Source organism: Eretmochelys imbricata, chromosome 8, assembly GCF_965152235.1.
Source record: "Eretmochelys imbricata isolate rEreImb1 chromosome 8, rEreImb1.hap1, whole genome shotgun sequence".
In the NCBI taxonomy this organism is placed as follows: Eukaryota; Metazoa; Chordata; order Testudines; family Cheloniidae; genus Eretmochelys; species Eretmochelys imbricata.
In genome coordinates this window covers 13982209-14006137 of record NC_135579.1, presented here as the reverse complement: position 1 = coordinate 14006137, position 23929 = coordinate 13982209, and the positions used below count along the sequence as shown (strand labels likewise).

General features: G+C 43.7%; 1 protein-coding gene across 1 annotated transcript in view; it reads right to left on the bottom strand.

Moving 5' to 3' along the window:
* Positions 1-23929, bottom strand: part of FSTL4 (follistatin like 4) — a 470937-nt gene that overhangs the window by 54307 nt on the left and 392701 nt on the right. Inside the window, exon 6 of the mRNA XM_077824942.1 lies at positions 13873-14039. Within this exon, the coding sequence (XP_077681068.1) occupies positions 13873-14039 (167 nt within the window). The remainder of the gene's footprint in view (positions 1-13872; positions 14040-23929) is intronic.

Sequence of the window (23929 nt, the reverse complement as noted above, 5' to 3'; positions counted from 1 at the left end):
CTAGTTGGCAGCCGGTGTCAAGTGGAGTGCCCCAGGTGTCGGTCCTGGGGCCGGTTTTGTTCAATATCTTCATAAATGATCTGGAGGATGGTGTGGATTGCACTCTCAGCAAATTTGCGGATGATACTAAACTGGGAGCAGTGGTAGATATGCTGGAGGGCAGGGATAGGATACAGAGGGACCTAGACAAATTGGAGGATTGGGCCAAAAGAAATCTGATGAGGTTCAATAAGGATAAGTGCAGGGTCCTGCACTTAGGACGGAAGAACCCAATTCACAGCTACAGACTAGGGATTGAATGGCTAGGCAGCAGTTCTGCGGAAAAGGACCTAGGGGTGACAGTGGACGAGAAGCTGGATATGAGTCAGCAGTGTGCCCTTGTTGCCAAGAAGGCCAATGGCATTTTGGGATGTATAAGTAGGGGCATAGCGAGCAGATCGAGGGACGTGATCGTCCCCCTCTATTCGACATTGGTGAGGCCTCATCTGGAGTACTGTGTCCAGTTTTGGGCCCCATACTACAAGAAGGATGTGGATAAATTGGGAAGAGTCCAGCGAAGGGCAACAAAAATGATTAGGGGTCTGGAACACATGACTTAGGAGGAGAGGCTGAGGGAACTGGGATTGTTTAGTCTGCAGAAGAGAAGAATGAGGGGGGATTTGATAGCTGCTTTCAACTACCTGAGAGGTGGTTCCAGAGAGGATGATTCTAGACTATTCTCAGTGGTAGAAGAGGACAGGACAAGGAGTAATGGTCTCAAGTTGCAGTGGGGGAGGTTTAGGTTGGATATTAGGAAAAACTTTTTCACTAGGAGGGTGGTGAAACACTGGAATGCGTTGCCTAGGGAGGTGGTGGAATCTCCTTCCTTAGAAGTTTTTAAGGTCAGGCTTGACAAAGCCCTGGCTGGGATGATTTAATTGGGGATTGGTCCTGCTTTTGAGCAGGGGGTTGCACTAGATGACCTCCTGAGGTCCCTTCCAACCCTGATATTCTATGATTCTATGATTCTAATATCATTTTGTTCCCCATCTGTACAACACCTAGCAGAATGGAGTCCTGGTCAATGACTAGGTTTTTTAGGTCCTACCTCAATACACATAATAATATTAATTAATAGCGACCCCCCCATCCCTCATGTAATTACTGGACTCCACAGAGAACTCTCTTTGGGGTCCAAAGGACAGGGACAGTGTATGTGGCCGATCTCTATGCCTTTCCATGCAGGACACGAGAGGGGAACTGCCTGAACCAGTGATGCAATTTAGGTACCAGAAGTAGAAAGGCTCATCTTTCATTTAGGCTCAGCTCTCATCTTGAGAGCTTCTGGAACTTCTGGGGTTCTAATGCTTTGAAATAATTCCAACACCGGGCTAAACACCGTTGGGGCTAGAGTGTATCTTGTTTTGCATAGACGCATGAAGTGGGGATGAGACTGGAAGGCAAGTTCTCTCCTGCCTTGCAGCACTGCAAAGGGTGAGGCACTCCTTAGCCAGGGACAACGGAAACCCAAAAGGAGAAAGGGGTGTTGAGGCATGTGCCTGTTTCTACTCAACAATGACTAGCAGGAGGCACTGAAGAGGGGAGCCTGACCTGTACTCTTTCAAAGCAGCAGACACACTCCCAGAGACATTCTAAATAAATAACAAGGCCCCAGATTGTACTGTTCATGGTAAAGACAGAGGATGGTTCAAAACCCCTTGTTGATCTAAATTTTCATCATACATGTTGATGTTTTACTGAGAACAAAACGGTCTTACGTTCTAAGACTGTGCGCTTCAAAGGACAAAACAAACAGCCAGCTGTTTCTCATGTTGATATTTTTGTGGTTGCACTGACAACCTATTTAATTTTAGCCTCTGAACCAGAAAAGAAATATTCCATTGAAGGCACCAAATAGATACAAGATCTGTGAACCTCATTATGATGCTAGTACAAGAGATTATGTATCCTGAAAACATCATAAATATCAATTTTGCATTTAACCTTCACCATCCAGGGCCTAGAAGGACCTAATTCGCTTGCTAGGTATTGTATGACCAATTGCAATTTCTTAATCTTTGACTTTAAAGAAAGAAGCTTCTCTCAAACTGTACAACATGCCATAATTTCCTCACATCACTTGATTACTGTATAATCTAAGATGGCATGAGAGCTTGATCGTTTTAATAGCCTCTGTTCCATCAGCGAGGGTGTTCAGAAGGGTTACTCCCGTGTGACCTTTATATTAGTTAACAATGGAAACTACTTTAAGAACAAACACGACTATTCCTCCTTCATACAGCCTGCTCCTATGAGAAGTTTAACTTAATTATCACATGGGCTGTTAACTCTAGAATGGATTTCAAAATCACACATTTAAGATGGATTTTTAAGAGCAGATTTATTATATACATCCTAAGGGGTCTGTGGATTGGATCCGGAATTAGCCAAAATAAGGTGGATCTGTATGGGGAATGGATCTTGCAAAATAGAGGGATATGCGTGGATGTGGGAGGAGAACACATATCTGAAATATGATTTTCCATCCTTGTCATCAGCAGCTGACTCAAGTGCATATCTTTAATTACTCCAGCAACAGAGTGTGAGCAACTAGTTACATGGGGAGCACTTCCTGTGCACTTGCTACAAGGAATCCAGGTTTTGCCATGTCAAGGTTCCTTCCCCACTCTGAACGCTAGGGTACATATGTGGGGACCTGCATGAAAAACCTCCTAAGCTTATCTTTACCAGCTTAGGTCAAAACTTCCCCAAGGTACAAAATATTCCACCCTTTGTCCTTGGATTGGCCGCTACCACCACCAAACTAATACTGGTTACTGGGGAAGAGCTGTTTGGAAACGTCTTTCCCCCCAAAATACTTCCCAAAACCTTGCACCCCACTTCCTGGACAAGGTTTGGTAAAAAGCCTCACCAATTTGCCTAGGTGACTACAGACCCAGACCCTTGGATCTTAAGAACAATGAACAATCCTCCCAACACTTGCACCCCCCCTTTCCTGGGAAATGTTGGATAAAAAGCCTCACCAATTTGCATAGGTGACCACAGACCCAAACCCTTGGATCTGAGAACAATGAAAAAGCATTCAGTTTTCTTACAAGAAGACTTTTACTAGAAATAGAAGTAAATAGAAGTAAAGAAATCACCTCTGTAAAATCAGGATGGTAGATACCTTACAGGGTAATTAGATTCAAAACATAGAGAATCCTTCTAGACAAAACCTTAAGTTACAAAAAAGATACACAGACAGAAATAGTTATTCTATTCAGCACAGTTCTTTTCTCAGCCATTTAAAGAAATCATAATCTAACACGTACCTAGCTAGATTACTTACTAAAAGTTCTAAGACTCCATTCCTGGTCTATCCTCGGCAGAAACAGCATATAGACAGACAGAGACCCTTTGTTTCTCTCCCTCCTCCCAGCTTTTGAAAGTATCTTGTCTCCTCATTGGTCATTTTGGTCAGGTGCCAGCGAGGTTATCTTTAGCTTCTTAACCCTTTACAGGTGAGAGGAGCTTTCCCCTGGCCAGGAGGGATTTCAAAGGGGTTTACCCTTCCCTTTATATTTATGACATGCCATAAGGAGGCCTGCCCCTGCCTACTGCAGATCTGCAATTATTGCTCTCACTCTGGCCCCTTTTAGCCTAATATGTGCCAGTACACCAACTTGGGTACAGTGCAGCAGAGAATAGCCATGTTGTGTGAAGTATTGCTTAGGATTCAGACTGAGTAGTGGGTACACAACTGTAGTGATGCACAAAACTCCTGTGGGGACTGATGCAAGGATAGTCCCTAAATATGGGGTTTTTTGGACACATACAAAACCAGAATCTACAAAGTCAATACAAGTTCCTTAAATATTGAACATTTCATCTGCAAAAGGTACAAACTGTAACTCCAGATAGTTTTCAGGATCTGCCCTCTCAGGACTCAACCTGCAGTCTTAATTCAGACAAAAATCCTACTGAGTCTTTGGAATCCAATCAAAGTTCCAGTGAAGTCCATGGAAATAACTCCATTAACTGCAGCTGGATTGTGCTCTTGGTGAGAAGTCCACAGATGTATGAGATGCTGCAATTAATTTTTTTTAACTTTCCTTTAGCCAGTTCACCAAAAAATAGTGACCAATTCATCAAAAAATATGATTGGCTTCTGCACTGTTTAGAAGATGAAAATGAAGAAAATCTGAACCCAGGTAAAATTGGGAATTTGTCCAACTCAGTAGTTTGCTGTTCTGGCAGAGGAAAGAGTTTTCTGTAGCTGGAATGCTGGGAGACCAGGTGCCAGCTCTTGCCAAGCACTAACAAATTCATTGCTGGAAACCAGTCTGTTTCACGTATGTCAGGGTGGGGAACTTGCGTCCCGTGGGCCGGATCTGGCCCATTGCTTAATTTCATCCGGCCCGCGGCAAGTCTCGGGGCCCCCATGCAGGGCTGGAGCCATGAGAGCTGGCTCGCCCTGCTGCGGGCGAGAAACCCTAAGCCTCCATGCCCTCCCCTGCCATGGGGCTGGAGCTGCGAGTGCCACTTGCCCTGCCATGGGGGGAAGCCCCAAGATCCCCCCCAGATGGATGAGTTCAACGTTTTATATTTTTCTCTCTCTCAAATCCCCCCACCCCCAAATTAAGTTGCTTTTTACTTGTGTGTGGCCCGCGATAGACTTTTTTCTGTGAGTCAATGGGCTGTGATAGAAAAAAGGTTCCCCACCCCGATGTATGTGTTAGTACAGTTAAGATGGCTATTATACTTATAACAATGTGTTTAGACTTTATGCAGTTTCCACGGTATGCATCCGATGAAGTGAGCTGTAGCTCACGAAAGCTCATGCTCAAATAAATTGGTTAGTCTCTAAGGTGCCACAAGTACTCCTTTTCTTTTTGCAAATACAGACTAACACGGCTGTTACTCTGAAACCTATGAAATCCTTGTAAATTAATGCATGTATTAATCTCACTTATACTAACTTTATCACATGCTATAAAGTAATATTTAAGTTTTTGCTTTTTGACTGTAAAAAAGTTTGCTCTGAAACCGTGAACCGAGTCAGGAGGGATCTTCTTCTAACCATCAAGAAGCCTATCAAAACTAAATGAGCCTTTGTGGGACATCACAATACACAGATGGAGAGGATATATGCAAAAGGGCTTGTCCCATCAGCTTGAATTCTGGAAGAAGGAAATAAAAATAGCTGACAAAAAACATTTTCATCTGTCTTTTGCTGTTTGGTCTCTCAAAGGGCTGGAGCTACAAAACAGAAGCACAGACCCCCAGGATCAACATGGTTAGCCCTAGTGTGACCAGATGTCCCAATTTTATAGGGACAGTCCTGATATTTGGGGCTTTGTCTTATATAAGCGCCTATTACCCCCGTCCCGATTTTTCACTTGCTGTCTGGTCACCCTATTTAGCCCTTAAAGACATTCAGAGCTGACAGAGGACTACAAGTCTGTCACCTATTAAAACCATAGACTGAAACTCATTTATGTATATATGCTTACTGCTTTAATTTTGTAATAACTCTTTCCCAGTTAATAACTCTTTAGTTAGCCTATTACAGGACTGGCTACAAGCACTGTCTTTGGTGAGAGAAATAAAGTACAAATTGGGGTACGTGACTGGTCTGCAGCCTGAGTATTTTGAGATCTTTGCTGTATAACAACCAAGTGTCACTAAGTTGAGCTTGCCTGGGTGGCAAGATAGACTGGAATGCCCAATGAGAGTGTCTGTGACTCCACGGTAAGACTGTTATAGTGCTTCAGGAGTTCACATTTGTTACTAGGTTGGTAAAATCTAATTATAGAACATACAACCAGGTTGAGGTCTCTGCCCTGATTCTTGACAGTTTGCCCTGAGGTTGGCACTCATGGTCATGAATCACTCCAGACAGCGTGACAGTAGCTAAAGGATGGTTTTCAATCGGCAAAAGCTTGCCTTTTTTGTTTTCATCTAGAGGGTAAGAACTTTTCACTTTGTTGTGAAGCAGTAGAAATGTGATTTCTTTTGGCTGGTTTTGCTGGCAGTGTGACTGACTATTTTTTAATCCGTTCAGTGCTGTGCTTTGCTCAAAACAGATGTTTCTTTACATGGGATTATTATTAAACCATATTCACAGCTGATGAGCATGATAGCCTGCGGTAGTCATATCACATGGCAGCATGTAATCGGAAGTGTCTTGAGTTTCTGAGGCAAAGTACCGTACCGTCTCATGATGGAATCATTACGTGCAAACACTGACCATCATTTTTAAAACTGGGTGACTAAAACTGGACATATATTTAAGCACCTAAAACATGGCCTGATTTTCAGAGGTGCTGAGCCCACTGACTCCCACTGCAGCTGTGGGGCCATGTAAAAATCAGGCCACTTATTTACGTGCCAAATTGCGGGTTTAGGTGCCTTATTGTAGATGAAAATAATATATTCCTCTGTTCTCAAAATTGTAGTGAAAGGTATGAGAGCTGAAGAAAGTTTGGAGAAAAGTTCAGTTATTTAATACATGGTACATAAAAATAATATTGTATCTAAAAGTCTTTGAGGCTTCTGGGTTTTCTCAACATGAACTGTTTGACCAAGTAACACTGTAGCTATTAGAAAAGGAGTACTTGTGGCACCTTAGAGACTAATCAATTTATTTGAGCATAAGCTTTCGTGAGCTACAACTCACGGAGCTGTAGCTCACGAAAGCGTATGCTCAAATAAATTTGTTAGTCTCTAAGGTGCCACAAGTACTCCTTTTCTTTTTGCGAATACAGACTAACACGGCTGTTACTCTGAAAACTGTAGCTATTCTAATATCTGTTTTACAAGGAGGGTGGTTAGAGGCTGGTCTGAAGGTCCACACATTGGATCTTTGAAGAGCTATTTTGTAAATGACTAACCAGTGAGCTGGCTGCAGCTCAACTCAGACAAAATGGAGGTGATGTTGGTGGTAAAGGGAAAACATACAGAATTGTTCCCTCTTTTGAGAGTAGTGCCTTTCTTTTGTGAAGGGGCTTCTCAGTTTTGGGGGTCTCTTGGATCCTCAATAGCTACTGGATCTCCAGTTAGCAGCGGTGACTGGAAGTATTTTTTTCACTTTGCCTGGCCAAGAGATTGAAAACTTTCCTCTCTGATCCAGACTTCATAACAACTACAGTGGTAACTGGCATGCCAGTAGTGAGCAGGAATCCAAAAATTCCCAGACTGATAACCTTCTTGAGGAAGTTTAAACTACTGCAGTGCTCTCTATATGGGACTACTGCTGAAGACAACTTAGAAAGTGCACTTATTTGATATCTCTTATTTGTCTCTTTTCTAAGGTAAACAATCCCAATCTTTTAACCTCTCTTCACATGAGAGTTATTTTCCATTATATTCCTCACCCTGGTCTAAACCGGCTCATATTTGGTAACCTCTGTTCTGAGATGAGGTGACCAGTACCGCACATAGTACTCCAGATGAGAGAGTGCCATCAATTTATATAATAGCCGTATAATCTCACAAATGTTCAGGGTAAGAAAATAAAAAAAGAGTGAAGTGTTGAATTAAGGTTTTTTCTTCTTTTAAGAAAAATTCCAATTAATAAAAATAAAAAAGCATAATGCTAGAGTGAATGTGTAGAACTGCTAGTGGACAGCTCTATAAAAGGGAAAAACTGGGGACTGTGACGGGGCAAGTCCAGATGGCTATGGAAAAGTAGTGGGAGATAGATATATTAGCTCCAGGCTAAACAAATCCCTGGTACCAGGATAAGTGAAATGGCAGCTGCTCCAGGTCAATTAAGACACCTGGGACCAATTAAGAACTTTCCAAGGGCAAGGAGAAGGCTAGGTTGATTGGGACACCTGAAGCCAATCAAGGGCTGGCTGAAACTAGTTAAAAGCCTCCCAGTTAGTCAGGTGGATGTGCATGTCAGGAGCTGTGGGAGGAAGTTGTGCTGTTGGAGAAGCTGAGTAGTACACACCATATCAGGCACAAGGAAGGAGGCCCTGAGGTAAGGGTGAAGTGGAGCTTGAGGAAGTGACGGTTGCTGTGGGGGAAGTAGCCCAGGGAATTGTACATATTATGTTTCTAAAAGGTCAGCTACCATAGCTGATACTATTAGGGTCCCTGGGCTGGAGCCCGGAGTTGAGGGTGGGCCCGGGCTCCCACCCCCCCCCGACACAACTTTGCCCCCTGATTAATCACTGAGACTGGGAGACAACAGAAACTGTGCAAGGAAGGATAACTTCTCCTCACCTCCCTTTGGCTTATGATGAAAATGGCTCAGTAGACTGTGACCCATGTCTCTAGAGAGAGTAGGGTTATGTGCAGGGTCACAGTGAGCCTCTGAGGCTAGTGAAATCCGCCAGGAAATGCAGGATCCACGGAGGCAAGGACAGAGCTTTGTCACAGGACACAATGGAGAATTTAGCCCTACTGTGCTTGTCACAAGATAAACTAATTGACACACACAAGCTACAGAAGTAAACAAACAATATACTGCATTTTGTTAACTTCTGGGAGCACATTTTATAAGGGAAATTATTGATTTTTCATCAAACAAGTGGAAAGATGAGCCATAAACTAGCTACTAAGTACTCCTGCTTCCATGCATTTAATTGCCTGGTGTGTCTTCAACAAGGAAGCACTTGGCTTTTGGGGTTTGCGTTTGTCACTAATCAAAACTTTAGACAGCACGTAACTTTCATCCTATCCAGCATCAGCATCAAACCTATATCTTAATGATGTGTAATAAAAAAAACATATTTTTGGACTAATGACCTAATGGGGATTTAAATGAAAACTGTACAGATTAATGTGAAATGTGTAATGGAAGGCAGAGATGAATTTATGTATTAGCTATCCATGTGATACTTGGTAAGCCAAGAAGTTCTTGCTTTCTTGGATTCTGCAGTCCATTTGTTATAGTCAAATTGTAAGCCAAATTGTTTGCGTATCTGTTCTTTCCATATTTCTGGAGGAGACACTCAGTTATTTTATGAATTTAGATAAATTCCAACATCTCTGCTGAAACATATGAGTTTAAAACCATTCTATGTGCCAGTTTTTTACACAGACCAATATGAAACAGCTCTCCAGATATTATAAATACAGTGGGATCTATAATTTGATTTATTATATTTTGGACTTAGGAGTGGTTTCCTAATTTAATTTATTAGCAAATGTTCTAATTGTTCTTGGAGAGCAAAATGATACACTTTAGAAAGAAAACAATTTAATCATTTAACTCTTTATAATTAGATAACCTGTTGTCACTATCTAAAGCATCTACATTTCAACTAAGGGACAAATATAAAAAATAAATTTTCATTGTAAGAAAATGGATGTAGCTTCTACTTCGTAGTCACAAAGGTTCTCCTTATGATTAAATATTATTTTGGTGTGTAAGGCAATCCTAAATGTTTTCAAGGGGAAAAAACATTTAATTACATATATCATTAGGATGGCATTTTGTAATAGCTATGTGACTGAATTCATTAACAGAGCTCTTAATAGATCAGACAAGATAAATTGTTATTGTGTTACTCATGAAAACTTCTCCTTAAATAAGCAGTGAAAAGTGATTAATATTTTGTTGCCAATCAAAATGTCTTAAAAATATTATAAAGAAAAAAGGCATATAAATAACAAGGTTTTTTTAAAAAAAGAAAAGGAGTACTTGTGGCACCTTAGAGACTAACCAATTTATTTGAGCATAAGCTTTCGTGAGCTACAGCTCATTTGCTGTAGCTCACGAAAGCTTATGCTCAAATAAATTGGTTAGTCTCTAAGGTGCCACAAGTCCTCCTTTTCTTTTTGCGAATACAGACTAACACGGCTGTTACTCTGAAACCTGTCATTATGCAAGGTTTTTTTAATCTTCTAGTTTTAGTGTCTGTGTAAATTCAGGATTAATCCACTCTTTTGTTGTCCATCTTTGTCAATTCCTATTTTAAGTTAGATCATATTTCTGTCTTCTCACAGTACAGTTATCAAGAGACTGAACAGAGCAGTAAAATACAGCTAAATCACTTAGACATAGAGTATTCCTAGTTCTGTACTACAGCTTGCAGGAAGGATTCTTATTACCACTCATGGTCGGGTTTATATTTTGATCTGGTTCCCTGAATAACCATTAGCGTTTAGAGGAGGGAGAGTCTAATTGAAGTATAATATGTGGGTTTTTCTGAGTGCATGAAGATCCAGTAGGTTTGTGTGTGATTGCAACTGTGCCAGAAGCAGGGAGGATTTCCCTGAAGTTAAAAAGGTACAATTAATCTCTTGCTGCACTTTCAATTAGCCAAATTTCTAACCTTATTGTGAAAAGCAGAAATGCAATTGAGTTTCTGCTTGAGGCATACTAAAAGAAAAAACTGAAGTAATTAAATTAACTGACTTCAAGTATATTAAGAAGCATACTGTCTTTCCTTTCTTGCCCCAATGCCTTTAAATAGAACACTGAATAATGTGAATTTCAGTACTCACAAGAGACACTGCAAAGCATCACAGTCAACCTTTAAATTATCTAATGTAGCCCACATCCAACTGGAGCAATGGTACACAAATCTCTGAAAGAGTTGACACCCACATTGCAAACCTGAATGGCAAAAATTGCTAGCCTTTCCAATCCCATGTGCTCAATCACCCAAGAAATGCCTATGCATACATACCAAGATGCAACATCATCATCTCAAATGCAACTTCATGTTGCATGGGATGCAATGTTGTAAGATTGTGACAAAACAGAATGACCTTGGGAAGTGGTGTCAATGCCAGTATACCATGTTTTTGGTCCACGGCACTCATGGACAAAGGAAGCGTTGCTGGAATTACCTGCAGAGACTCGTGCCTCATTTTCAGAACTGAGCAGCACTGACTCACTGCTGCTTCAAATATTCACATCCCAGTTCCATACCTGAAGAGTGGGTTGAGAAAGACAATTGTATGGACATAAGATTCCCCCACTCAGAGGATGCTGATTTAATGATCTTTAGGGAGGGCGTGAGACATGCAGTCAGTTTCCGCAGATATTCCCTACACTTAGACCATAGTTACTGAAAGGTATCTAGTGGTAAATGATGACTTTCTAGTGGCAACCACTGTATTCATCCCTCAAATCTCCTCCTCCTGGGCAATACTTGAAACACACAGCCTCTCCCCACTTACTAGATGATGTATGTGAACCCACAGAGTCCTTTAGATTATTCTGATAAAGGGCTGGAGGTGCAAGATCATAATTCCAAAACCTACTGTGTGACATCACTAATAACAAGAAGGAATAATACAGATGCCAGTGGAGTGTCAGTAGTAGTAAAAGTCTTTGGAGATTAGTTAAAGGAAAAGATGTCAAGGTGTTTAATAGCTGTAAAAGCTGTTTACTGTAGTAACGTGTTAGATGACAAGATGAAAAAGATAGCAAACTGTAACGTGAAACATTAAAATGGAAAAACAGATATTGCCTCTCCTCCATGTAAGTCTTTGCAAATGCCATTTTGATAAACTTTCCAGTGATGTCCCCTTAGCAAGAGGCCTAGCCAGCACGAATAACTGAGAGCAGAGACAGGTTTAAAATGTGAAGGATTGACTGAGATCATTTCAGGTCCAAAGTGAATACTAGTCAAAGGAGTGATGAGATTGTGCATAAATTATCCCATTTATGCATTAGGACATATTTCCTCTTAACATTCAAAGACAAGTCTTGTTTATAATCAACTCACCAATACCAGGCACAGTTGTAAATCATGTAAACCAGGAGTCCACGTGTCCTAAAGCTAAATTTATGTGATTTAAAAAGGAATTAAAGTGTTCTTGGTTTTGAAAGTTTTCTCTTAAAAATTCTAATTAATATAACAAAAGTTAGATTTTATCTGAAACCTCAAACCAAGCACCTTCTAATTTAAGGCTGTGTGGGAATTTAAATTCCTAGACTTTGGTTTTGGTTCCAGGTCACAAAGGGGGCCTCCAGTGTGGATGTGGACAGTATCTCCTAAGAACACCTGATCTCATGGATTGCCCCAATTTTTGGTTGAAATCTTGTTAGAACCTACTCTTGAGTGTGAAGATTCAAAGCAGTTAAACCTGAACCCTAGCCCTAGTTTAACCTTGAGCTTGACCACCAAATCCTGTCTTAAACCTAATCCAGAGCTGGGTACTAAAACAGTTTTCTCAGACTATATCTAGTGAAAATTATAGCCAAAAAATTCTGTTCCTGGACTCCTGATTAACATGACGCTGACTGACTTATGATTAGCTAAACTAAACATTTTGGTGAGATATGCCACCTTCACCAACTACAAATAACGAGCCTAGTCTGTGATTAGAAAGAGTCTAATTCCAGAAGATTATTTGTACCAAATAGTAAACACACAGTTATTTATTAACAAAACCACACAATGCATTTTGTTATGTCATTTTCCTGCTATAATTTTGAAAGCCACAATTCTGCACTTAGTATCTTGGCAAGATTACATGCAATAATGACCCCAAAGTGGTTATTCACATTATACCATTGAAGGATATTTATAAGAAATCAGGTCAGGTATACTGGCTTCTGGCTAGCTTTGCTACCCTGCCTGTCTTCATTAAAGTTCCTCTACATTCCTATGTTAATATTATAGCAATATGTTGCTGGTTTCAAGTTGCATTTCAGTGTCATGTTCCAGATGGCAACACGAATTACACTTGAAAAGGGTAGCACTTGCTTTGATGGAAAGAACAGAATGTTTAGAAAGGTGAACATTGCCAGTTTGTGCTTGCAATAAAATAGTCTTTAGGCATACAGGTTCCCCGCATCTAGGATGCGCACACACACATGAACAACATTTTCATACAGTGGCAAAGAAAAATGCAATACAAAGGTGCAGCGTTCACTTATATCTTGCACTTTGTAGTTTTCACTTTTTAATGCAGACAATAAAACAATGGCTTCTCTACATTTCAGCAATCCAGATTCCACAACAATTTAGTGGGATATAATACTGTATATACCAGCTCTTAACCTAAATTAATAAATATTAGGATTAACAAGAGCTGAACAAAAATATAAATCAACTAATATTGTTCTGTAATTAAAATCTGATGTACTGCTAATTTTAATGCTAAGAGAAAAGAAATAGGCACCATATTTTCTGTACACTATTTCCCACCCTCTCTAAAATGAAATGTTATTAATGAAATGAATAAGCTTTTATCATTATTCAAGTATTGTCTTTAATATAGTCCATAACTCACCAAGTTAATGTAAAAAAGCACAAAGAAAGAAAGCAGCTAGCCCACATATTCATAATTAGGCATCAACATAGGGTAGTAGGATGAGTTAATAGATACACTTTCTGGATGGGCATTGCCATGCCCTATAGAATGAGCTGAAACTTCAAACTTCCCAACAACCAACCAGCAGCTCATGAAAAGTTTAGCCCTGATCATCCCAAAATATAAGTGGAGAGTAGGAGAAAAGGGGGTTAAAATGTATATTATTTGACTGGATGTATAGGAGAGATTTCAGTCAACTACAGACTTGTGGTTTCTCGTGATGGATAAATATGTTCCTTCTCACTGGGAATAAGATGGCTGGGAGATTCATGGCTTATGTAGCCAGTCTGCCCATGATTTTTAGGATTGGCACCCATTGGCCCTCGGTCTCGTTGGACTGTCATGAACTATGAGGGATGAAATGTTGGTGGTAGGTGTACTACGTTACATGTACTACGTTGCACTACGTTATCCATGCTCCAGCTATTTATTTTGTCTGACTCAGTTTCCTTTTCCTCCCTAGTCGTAGTCCATACTGAACAAAATATCCATCTTCCAATATTCCATTGTAATAAAACAGATCACTTAAAGGTATCATCTTTTAAATGAACAGTCATACGCAATCCACTAGAAAGCAAATTAAAATCAAAATTCAAAACTTACGTTGATATCTTCCAAATCTAAGAAGTTCAGTATGACTCCATTGCGTTTCCAAATAATTGGGGGCCTAAGGGTTCCATGGATGGCACAGGTCAATACAGCGCTCAGTCCAACTGTTACTGTGGTAATGCTAACCTTCTGTTCCTCCGGAAGAGTGAGTTGAACCACCTCTGGAAAAAGGGAGGGGAAAAAGGGAGAAATTATCAATACCAAAACGAAGCCATTATTTTCCCACTCATTCTTTGGGAAGATTTCAAGCTTTGACAAAGATATACACAGTAAAAAGGACCAGCCTAAGCAACAAAGCAAAACAGGATACATTGCAATGAAGTCTTCTGTTATAACTAGCTCATGGTCTTTGGATGTCAGACAGCTTCCTTGCGAATTAAAGAAGAGCACTGATCTCAGATGTGCTCATTTCCTCCATGAAGAAGCAGAATTAAAATTACATATACTGAATCAACAAAATATTGTAACTGCATTTTTGAGTAAATCTATTTGTTTTGAGTTTTTAAAGTAAAATATGGAAGCTACCAGTGATTAAAAAAAATCAACATTTGCCAAATATTACGTGGCATGTGAGGTACCACTTTTTTCCTCTATTAAGAAATTGCAACATCTTTCCTATATTTTAAATTTAAAATTTTAATTGATTTGCACCTACATCTAAAATACATGTCTAGTTCAGGCTCTAGGCACCTTTAATATTTCTTTAAAACCAAAGAAGGTCATACTGTTTTCCTGGCCAATGGTTATAAAGATGTACGGCTGTATGTATAGGTAAGACCTTTGATGTCAGAATTACTGCCAATGCAGATAGCAAGCAGCAGGGCAATCAAGCTGCAATGTCATCAAAACTGCAACCTTCACAATTTTATCTTTCCTATGATGGTTTTTTTTCACCCCCTTGTCCCTCTTCACAAGTCTCCAACAAGAAAAATCCGTGAAGCTATGTCGCATTGAAATGCTCAAAACTGGGCTTTCAAGTTAATAACCCATTAAGATAAATGTGGAAAGTTCAACACCACTTTTGGTGCTATATTGCTTCAGTCTCTGGCTGCAGAATGAACAAGACAGCAGTGCATTGATTTAGAGAGCCCCTACATCTATGGAATCCAGACATCTTCTGTGCCTGTGGATTTCTATTGCTTAATAGTTGCTGTATAATGCTAACTGAAAGGCAGCGGCCATGAGGGAAACGGCAAAACAAGATTTTTATTTTAAGCACAAACACTGACATTATGGAAATAAAAACTTGTGAAGAAACAGCAGGAGTCTTATCACGATTAAGTAATGAGAGTTATCAGACCTGGAATTTGATTCAGATAATAGCACTTCCCCTTTAAACCTGTCACTTCTCTGGAGACAATTTCAGGAATATGGAAACATTAAGTACTTTTCTTCATTTTGATAGCGATGGGGATGCTTTAAGTGAGACTGTTTAAATGGGTACACCAGACATATGACATGAGCCTGTCACTGGGCAGCTGACTGGCCGTGAAAAACCAGTGACAATATTACAGCCACAGTGACTGTGCTTCCAGACAATCTGGAATTTGCAAGGAAGACAATAGCAGGAAAACACCCACTTCATCCTTTGTGTATGTTAGGGCTGATTAGCTTTTGTCAGAAACTCTGATTAGGGACAGAATCACTGGAACATTTGATTGCGTACCCTCTGCTGGCTGAATGTCTTTTTCCTTTATTCATAGCCACAGAAATTAACTAGCTGGTGTGAGATAAAGATCAAAGGAATTGAGACTCCCTCGGCCACACATTTTAGGAAAAACTTACTCTGACCAATGCCCAAGTTGGAATATGAAATGCTGGCGTGGGCCAATTTATTTCCCCTTAATTTTAATTGGCAACATAAACATCTATCCCTCTTTCCCTTTCCCCATTCCAATTAGCGAAATGGACCCCTGTGCAGAGGGCCAGCACAAGTCATCTAATAGAATTAAATTAAACTTAAGTGATACATATGCCCTCTTCTGGCCCTCTGAAGAGGGATGAATTTCATATAATCTGAACACTCATTTGTCCCATACTGATTAATGTTCTAGAAAACTGCTTGGGGGCAGGAACGTGTAATCGGTTTTCTTACTTAGAAAGCTTATGCTCAAATAAATTTGTTAGTCTCTAAGGTGCCACAAGTACTCCTTTTCTTTTTGCGAATACAGACTAACACGGCTGCTACTCTGAAACCTGTACTTATTTATTTGCTTACTATGTATCAGTACAAAGCCTAGCACAATGAGGCCCTGATCTTGGTTGAGGTCTCTAGGCACTATCATAATGCAAATAACAATAATAATTCAGCCGAATATAATTTTTAAAGCTACTCTTTCTTGCCCACAATTTGTGCTCTTTCTAAAGTAGCCCGAGGAATATGAAGTGGAAGAAGGTCTGATCTCTTGCACACTGCACATGGAATGTTATATTGATTTTTTTACAGTCCTGAATCAGCCTAAGACCTCCAGCAGTGGACACAATTTGCAGCACACTAGGCAGTAATTACCTTCTGACTTAGTTGGGGGGAATATGGACAAGAAGGATGCAGTGGTCATCTTTTCTGAGCTGCCTGTCTACTTTGATGCTGATGATTGTTTCATGCCACATGCCAGCCACCTGAAAGGCCTTTGCACACAAATGTTCACAATCATTTGATAGATTGACAAACAGTGGGAGCATATGAAGTAAATCCTTTTAGTCTTCCCAATGCTACCAGAGGGAGAAAACCCACTAAACCAGAAAAGTCACCAAGTTAATTACTCAAAAGGAGCCAATGCAAATGAAAAAGTCAAAAGAAATTAAAAGACGTGGAAAATATTGTTTATGTTCATGCATAGGTTGCAACGATAGATGCTGTTTTCTTTTTAATTTAGCACATTGCATATGGTACAAGTCAAGGTAAAGGAGAACATTGTATCTTTAATACAAGCAGTGCAAAAGATATTCCTTATAAAGATTTTCATCAGAAGGGGAAATCACAGCCAGTAGGGGAAATCACAACCATGTTCCTGCCCTCAAGCAGTTTACAATCTACATAGACAGGACAGACAAAGAGTAAGAGGGGAAACAGAGGCACAGGCAGGTGAAGTGACTTGCCCAATGTCACACAGTAGAGCTGTGGCAGAGCTGGGAATAGACCTCCTGAGTCCCAGTTCAGACGAGTTCCCTACCCACTGGATTACAATGCTTCTAAAATCCTTTTGTCCTTGTTCATGGAAAACTCCAATTGGTGTATTCATCTTAGCACTGTGCAATACGTAGCCACAGTTACTAATTATAACACCATATTCTATCACAGGAGCGGGCAAACTTTTTGGCCTGAGGGCCACATCGGGTTTCTGAAACTGTATGGAAAACTGGTTAGGGGAGGATGTGCCTCCCCAAACAGCCAGGCATGGCCCAGCCGCCGCCCCCTATCCGACCCCCCCTGCTTCTCGCCCCTGACAGCCCCCCTGGACTCCTGCCTTATCCAACCCCCCCGTCCCCTCAGCCCCCCCACCCCGGGACTCCTGTCCCATCCACCCCCCCACTCCCTGTCCCCTGACTGCCCCCGGACCCCCCCCCCGACTGCCCCCTGCTGCCCCATCCAATCCCTCTTCTCATTCCTGACTGCCCTCCTGGGACCCCTGCCCCAGTCAACCACCCCTTCTCCCTGTCCCCTGACTGCCCCCTGGAGCCCATGCCCCCCCGCTGCCCATCCAACCCCCCCTCTCCTTTCTGACTGCCCCCCGGAGCCCCTGCCCCCATTCAACCCCTCTGTTCCCTGCCCTCTGACCGCCCTGCCCCCTGTCCACATCCCCGCCCCCTGACCACCGCCCCAAACTCCCCTGCCCTCTATCCAACCCCCTCTGTTCCCTGCCCTCTGACCGCCCTGCCCCCTGTCCACATCCCCGCCCCCTGACCACCGCCCCAAACTCCCCTGCCCTCTATCCAACCCCCTCTGCTCCCTGCCCTCTGACCGCCCTGCCCCCTGTCCACATCCCCGCCCCCTGACCACCGCCCCAAACTCCCCTGCCCTCTATCCAACCCCCTCTGCTCCCTGCCCCTCTCACCGCACTGCCTCCTGTCCACATCCCCGCCCCCTGACCACCGCCCCAAACTCCCCTGCCCTCTATCCAACCCCCTCTGCTCCCTGCCCTCTGACCGCCCTGCCCCCTGTCCACATCCCCGCCCCCTGACCACTGCCCCAAACTCCCCTGCCCTCTATCCAACCCCCTCTGCTCCCTGCCCTCTGACCGCCCTGCCCCCTGTCCACATCCCCGCCCCCTGACCACCGCCCCAAACTCCCCTGCCCTCTATCCAACCCCCTCTGCTCCCTGCCCCTCTCACCGCGCTGCCTGGAGCACCGGTGGCTGGCGGCACTACAGCCGTGCTGCCCAGAGCACCAGGACAGGCGGCCGTGCCACCCAGCTGGAGCCAGCCACGCCGCCGCACAGCACAGAGCACCGGGTCAGGCCGCAGCTCTGCAGCTGCGCGGCCATTCAGAGCATTGCGTGGGCCGTGCAGTGAGCTGAGGCTGTGGGGGAGAGGGAACAGCAGGGGAGGGGCTGAGGGCTAGCCTCCCGGTCCAGGAGCTCAGGGGCCAGGCAGGAGGGTCCCGCGCGCCGTAGTTTGCCCACCTCTGATCTATCATCATTTCCTTACTTTCTGACCTGTGTATGCACGCTGGTTACATGTTTTAGTAGTGTAGCTGTTTTTGAATAACGTACAGAGTTCCTTTTTATGCATTCTGAATGTACTTGACAGGATAACAGTTAATTAATATAATATGTAGCATGCAGTCCGGCTAATCAGGACCATCTTCCTTTAAAGATAAATGAAATAGAGGATCATTCACTAGAGAATTGGGTTTTATTTCTTGTTAAATTTTTTCCTTAATCTCATGCACCGGTTCTCACACTGCATTAAATTCTATGAAACACTCCTAAAACCTATCAATACCCTCTTCAGCAGGATTTTGTTTGAGTGATTTACTGCAATAAAAATTAGATGTCTTTGCAAATTGTAGCCAAACAGGCTTTAGTTTTGCGTGTTAGAAGTGCACTAGTGGAAAACAGATCTAATTCTAGTAAAGGAGAAAACTTAATAGTTGCCAGACTTTAGTGAAATAATATCCATGAGGTCACTTTGAGATTACAATGCATAATAAGTACAGATCAATTGAAAAACAAAAACACCATCAATTTTTGTTTTCTCACCGAGTATATTTGAGAGCACGCGGTGAGTAGCACATTAAGTTCTAAATACTTTTACATTAAAACAATTATAATTATTTATCATGCCTTTAATCATTGCTTTACCAAAGATTTTTATCATTATCCAAGATATGCTTATACAATCAGGTTTATTCAGATGCAACTCTATGTTAAATGGACATAATCAACTGAAAAACCACACTTCTGTGTTAATGTATTTGTTTTTAGCTATTGTGCTTACAAGCAACAAAAGGAGTCGAGAGAAAAATTGCCGTTTGTTTGTTCATTTTGTATATTTGACAATATTTTGAGTATACTCAGTTTTACTGTATCCTCTGTTTAGGCCCTGATCCAGCAAAGCACTGAAGCTGACAATTAACTTTAAGAAAGAGGGTTGTCCCAGTGAGTATTTATGTCCACAGGACTACGCATATGCCCAAAGTTAAACATGTGCTTAACTTAGCTTTATCGGAACAGGGCAATAGTGAGTTTCCCATGTTATTTGTGGGTCTTTCACACAACTGCTGCGGAGAAGAAAGACTTAAAAAGATAGGAACATATGTCAGTACCGGATTTACCATGGCGCCGGGCTCACGGTCCAAAGGGGGCCCAGCCTGCTCTTCTCCGCCCCCCGCTCTCTCCTGTAGGCAGTGATGAGCTGCCAAAATCTTAACAACTGGTTCCCTCCTCACCCCATGAGGGGGTCGTTGCCCACCCCTGCCCCCCGGGACTCCCGCCCCATCCAATCCTCCGCGTTCCTTGATGCCTCCCCAGGCCACCGTATTGGGTCCCACCCCACCCCTGAGCCAGAGGGACCTGCCGGGGGGTGAGGTGGGGAGTCCCGGAGGTGCTTACCTGGGGCAGCTCCCAGGAAGCATCTGGCAGGTCCCTCTGGCTTCTCTGGTGGGGGAGCGTAGGTAGTGGGAGAGCAGCCACTCCCCTCACTGTTCACATCAAAAGTGGCATCTCAGGTGCCGACTCTGTGGGTGCTCCAGGGCTGGGGCACCCACGGGGAAAATTTGCTCCCCACCATCAGCTCCCCACCCCGCGCCTGGCCCCAGCTCACCTCCGCTCCGCATCCGCCCCTGAACACACTGCCTCGCTCTGCTTCTCTGCAACCCCCCTCCCCCCGCCCCCCCCCCGGCTTCCCGTGAACCAGCTGTTCGGCGGGAAGCCTGGGAGGGCTGAGAAGCAGGCGGCGTCTTCACACTCAGGCCAAGGGTGACGGAGGTGAGCTGGGGCAGGGAGCGGTTCCCCTGTGCCCCCCCCCCCAGGTTACCTGCTGCGGTGCGGGCGGCCCTCATTGTGCACCCCCGCCCCAGCTCACCTCTGCCTCGCTGGGCCTGAGTGCAAAGCCGCCGCCTGCTTCTCAGCCCGCCCCGGCTTCCCGCGTGAACAGCTGATTCGCGGGAAGCCTGGGGCAGGGCGGAGAAGCAGAGCGGGGCGACACGTTCAGGGGAGGAGGCGGAGTGGAGGTGAGCTGGGGCCGGGGGTGGGTTGGGGTGGGGAGCTGCCGGTGGGTGCTTTGCACCCACCAAATTTTCCCCTTGGTTACTCCAGCCCTGGAGCACCCATGGAATCGGCGACTTTTGGCCTGTTAAATTTAGAAGCCCTTTTAGAACCGGTTGTCCCTCGTGGAACAACTGGTTCTAAAAGGGCTTCTAAATTTAACAACCGGTTCTAGCGAACCAGTGGGAACTGGCTCCAGCTCACCACTGCCTGTAGGGGCAGAAGCTTGATGCTGCCAGCAACCAGGCTCCTCCCCGGCCTCTTCCCCCAGCGTGCTATGTTCCCTCCCCTCCCCGTATCCCTGCCGCCGATCAGCTGTTTGCCGGCAGGAGGGAGGGGGAAGAGCAGATCCTCAGAGTGCTTGCAGCTCCAGGGAGGAGGCAGAGAAGAGGCAGGGACAGGGCCTTTGGGAAGGGGCTGGAATCAGGGCTTACCCCCTCCAGCGCCCTGCCATGAGCACCCCCACAACCCCAGCCCACACCCCCAGCCCTCTGCCCACCCTGACCCCTGCACCCACCTCACACACCACCAGCCCCCTGCCCTGACCCATGCACCCCCTCACACCTCCCCAGCCCTGACTCCTGCACCCCCACACATAACCAGCCCCCCCCACACGCCATGGCCCTGACTCCTGCACTCCCCCATCCCCACCCCCATCCTGAGCACCAAACGGGAGCTCCTGAACCCCCCCCCCCCATTCCCACCTGCACCCATCACACCAAACAGGAGCTGCCCCAGGTAAGCGCTCCACACCTCAATGTTCTGCCCCAACCCTGAGCCCCTTCCTGCACCCTTCCTGCCAGACCCTGCACCCAAATGGTTTTTTTACAATATTTGGAAAAATGATTAAGTGGTCACACTTGCGGGGAGGGATAGCTCAGTGGTTTGAGCATTGGCCTGCTAAACCCAGGGTTGTGAGTTCAATCCTTGAGGGGGCCATTTAGGGATCTGGGCAAAAACTCAGGATTGGTCCTACTTTGAGCAGGGGGTTGGACTAGATGACCTCCTGAGGTCCCTTCCAACCCTGATATTCTATGGTCCGTTGAGACCCTCCGTGATTTTCAAGTGGTCTGTGGAAAAATAAGTTAGACTACAAGAACAATCAAGGTACCTCACTTTATTTTCATTTACTTGCTATTACTTATAGGAGGAGGATGAAGAAAAAAAGAATGAAAAACAGGGTTGGTGGGGAGATAAGAGAGAATGTTCTTTTTCTTGGCTGGGTCCCAAGGAGGGGCCCCAAAAATGAAGCTGAGCCAGGGGGCCCTCCTAACTCTACATCTACCACTGGTTGTCACGTCATCTGGGCTGGGGATACTGTGTCAGCTGATCCCCACAGTTTCCAACCTACCTTGGCAGTACAGCAGACATGGCCCTGCCCACTACCTCCTATCCACTCAAGGCTTAGCCCTCTCACTTTTAAAAATGATTGCTTCCCACCCCCCCACACCCTCCACCTGGCTTTTCTGGCAGCCCTGTTGCCAGGCATCCAATTTTACACTGGAAACTCCAGCAGAAAATGGGACCTGAGTGTCCGGTTAGTAGTGCTGACTGGAAACTAAAAGTCCAGTTATAGGAGTAACCACATTAGCCTCCGCTCCTCCCACTCCCAACACCCACCCAAGAGGGCTGGAAGAGAACCTGTCCTGCTGCTGTGGGAGGAGGGGCAGCTCAGTGCAGAGAGACGAAGATAATGGGCTAGAACCAGGGAGGTACCCGCTGTATGTGGGCAGGGGCAGGAAGGGGTGGGGGATTCTGTTTACCCCCTCCCCAGCCCTGCTGCGCTTGCAGTTTACCCCTGGCCTCTCCCTTGCTCCAGGGACCAACCCTAGCTCCCGCCCCACTGTGCTTTTGCTCTCAGCCCCTTTTACAATCATTCCCCAGCGGGGCCCACAAATATGTTTGGCACCGGGCCCACAAAAAGTTAATCCGGCCCTGATTGTAATACCACAAAAAGTAGATGAAGGGTCTGTTTGCCCTCTAAAATTGGTTTCTGATCTCTCTTAAAGGCATCCGATGAAGTGAGCTGTCGCTCACAAAAGCTTATGCTCAAATAAATTTGTTAGTCTCTAAGGTGTCATAAGTCCTCCTGTTCTTTTTGCGGATACTGACTAACATGGCCGCTACTCTGAAACCTGTCTTAAATCACTGGCCTTGGTTAATACAGTGCCAGTAAATCAGTGCAGATTAATTTTGACTTGCCTTTTCTTTTAATTGGGTAACTTGTATTCAGAGCAAAAGTAGGATGGTTGCCTATAATCATTCTGAGCTGTGTTAAACATGCTGATTTCTATTTGCATGGTTTTGAGTGAAACTCCTGTGCATTCTAGGGAATCTGGGCACTTTCAACACGTAACCAGTGAGTTTCACCACTTTTCTTTGCAGAGATATAACAATCTCTCTAAAAGGCTGTAAGAAATAAGGAGAATTGGCACAAAAAGGAGGTAAAAGGATTTAATAGTTGAGGAGAAGGGTTTATGTCTACTTAAGTCACAGACATTAAAAAAACAACAACAACAAAACTCAGCAACAATTGCACAGTTGTAAGAACAGATTGAAAATTCAGCCTATATACAAGATAGGATGTTGTGATAGGATGACCTGCCAGTTGACACCCAAACTTGCTTCTCTGAGTAATGCAAGTCTAGGATCCATTGCGGGCAATACAATGCAGCAGAGATAGGCTGTCATTACTCTAGACTTACCTTTAGTATTTAACTAATGAAACCTGAGCTATTGGATTGGATTTGGATCGATGTGGGTTTGGAAATGCACTGGATGCCTTAACAGATCAATACATTAAAAAGGAAGATATTTTTTTTTTCTTTACCAGAATAAGCCGAAGTATACAGGTCCATTTCTAAAATATTTTAGTTAGTGGTCAGTGATATTTTAGATGTTTAGTATTGCTAGAGAAAAATCCACAACTGCTTTAATGATTGATATATCAAACAAACATTTTTTAAAAATTCCATGAGTGCTTTTTTAAAAAAATATACTGACTCAGTGGCTTTCAGGTTCCTGTTTCCTTCCCAGTTGTTTGTGAATATGGTCCAGACTTTTAAATCTGGTTCCAAGCTGCCAAAAACTGCTTGTTTGCTGGAGTAGGTTCATTTTTCAGAAATGGTATGGAGTGGCTTCTAGAAGTCAACTGTACAGTACTGCCAACTCCAAGCATTGAAAAACCATGAGTCTGGTCTGCCAAAATCACAAGACTGGTTTAAATATCATGAGATTTTATATAAACAATATATATTAAAGAGGTTTTATTTGCCTTCTGGTTTTTGAGCCTTTTTTGGGGGGAAGAGGGGGAGAAGAGGGGGCAGTTGGATCAGATTTTCAAG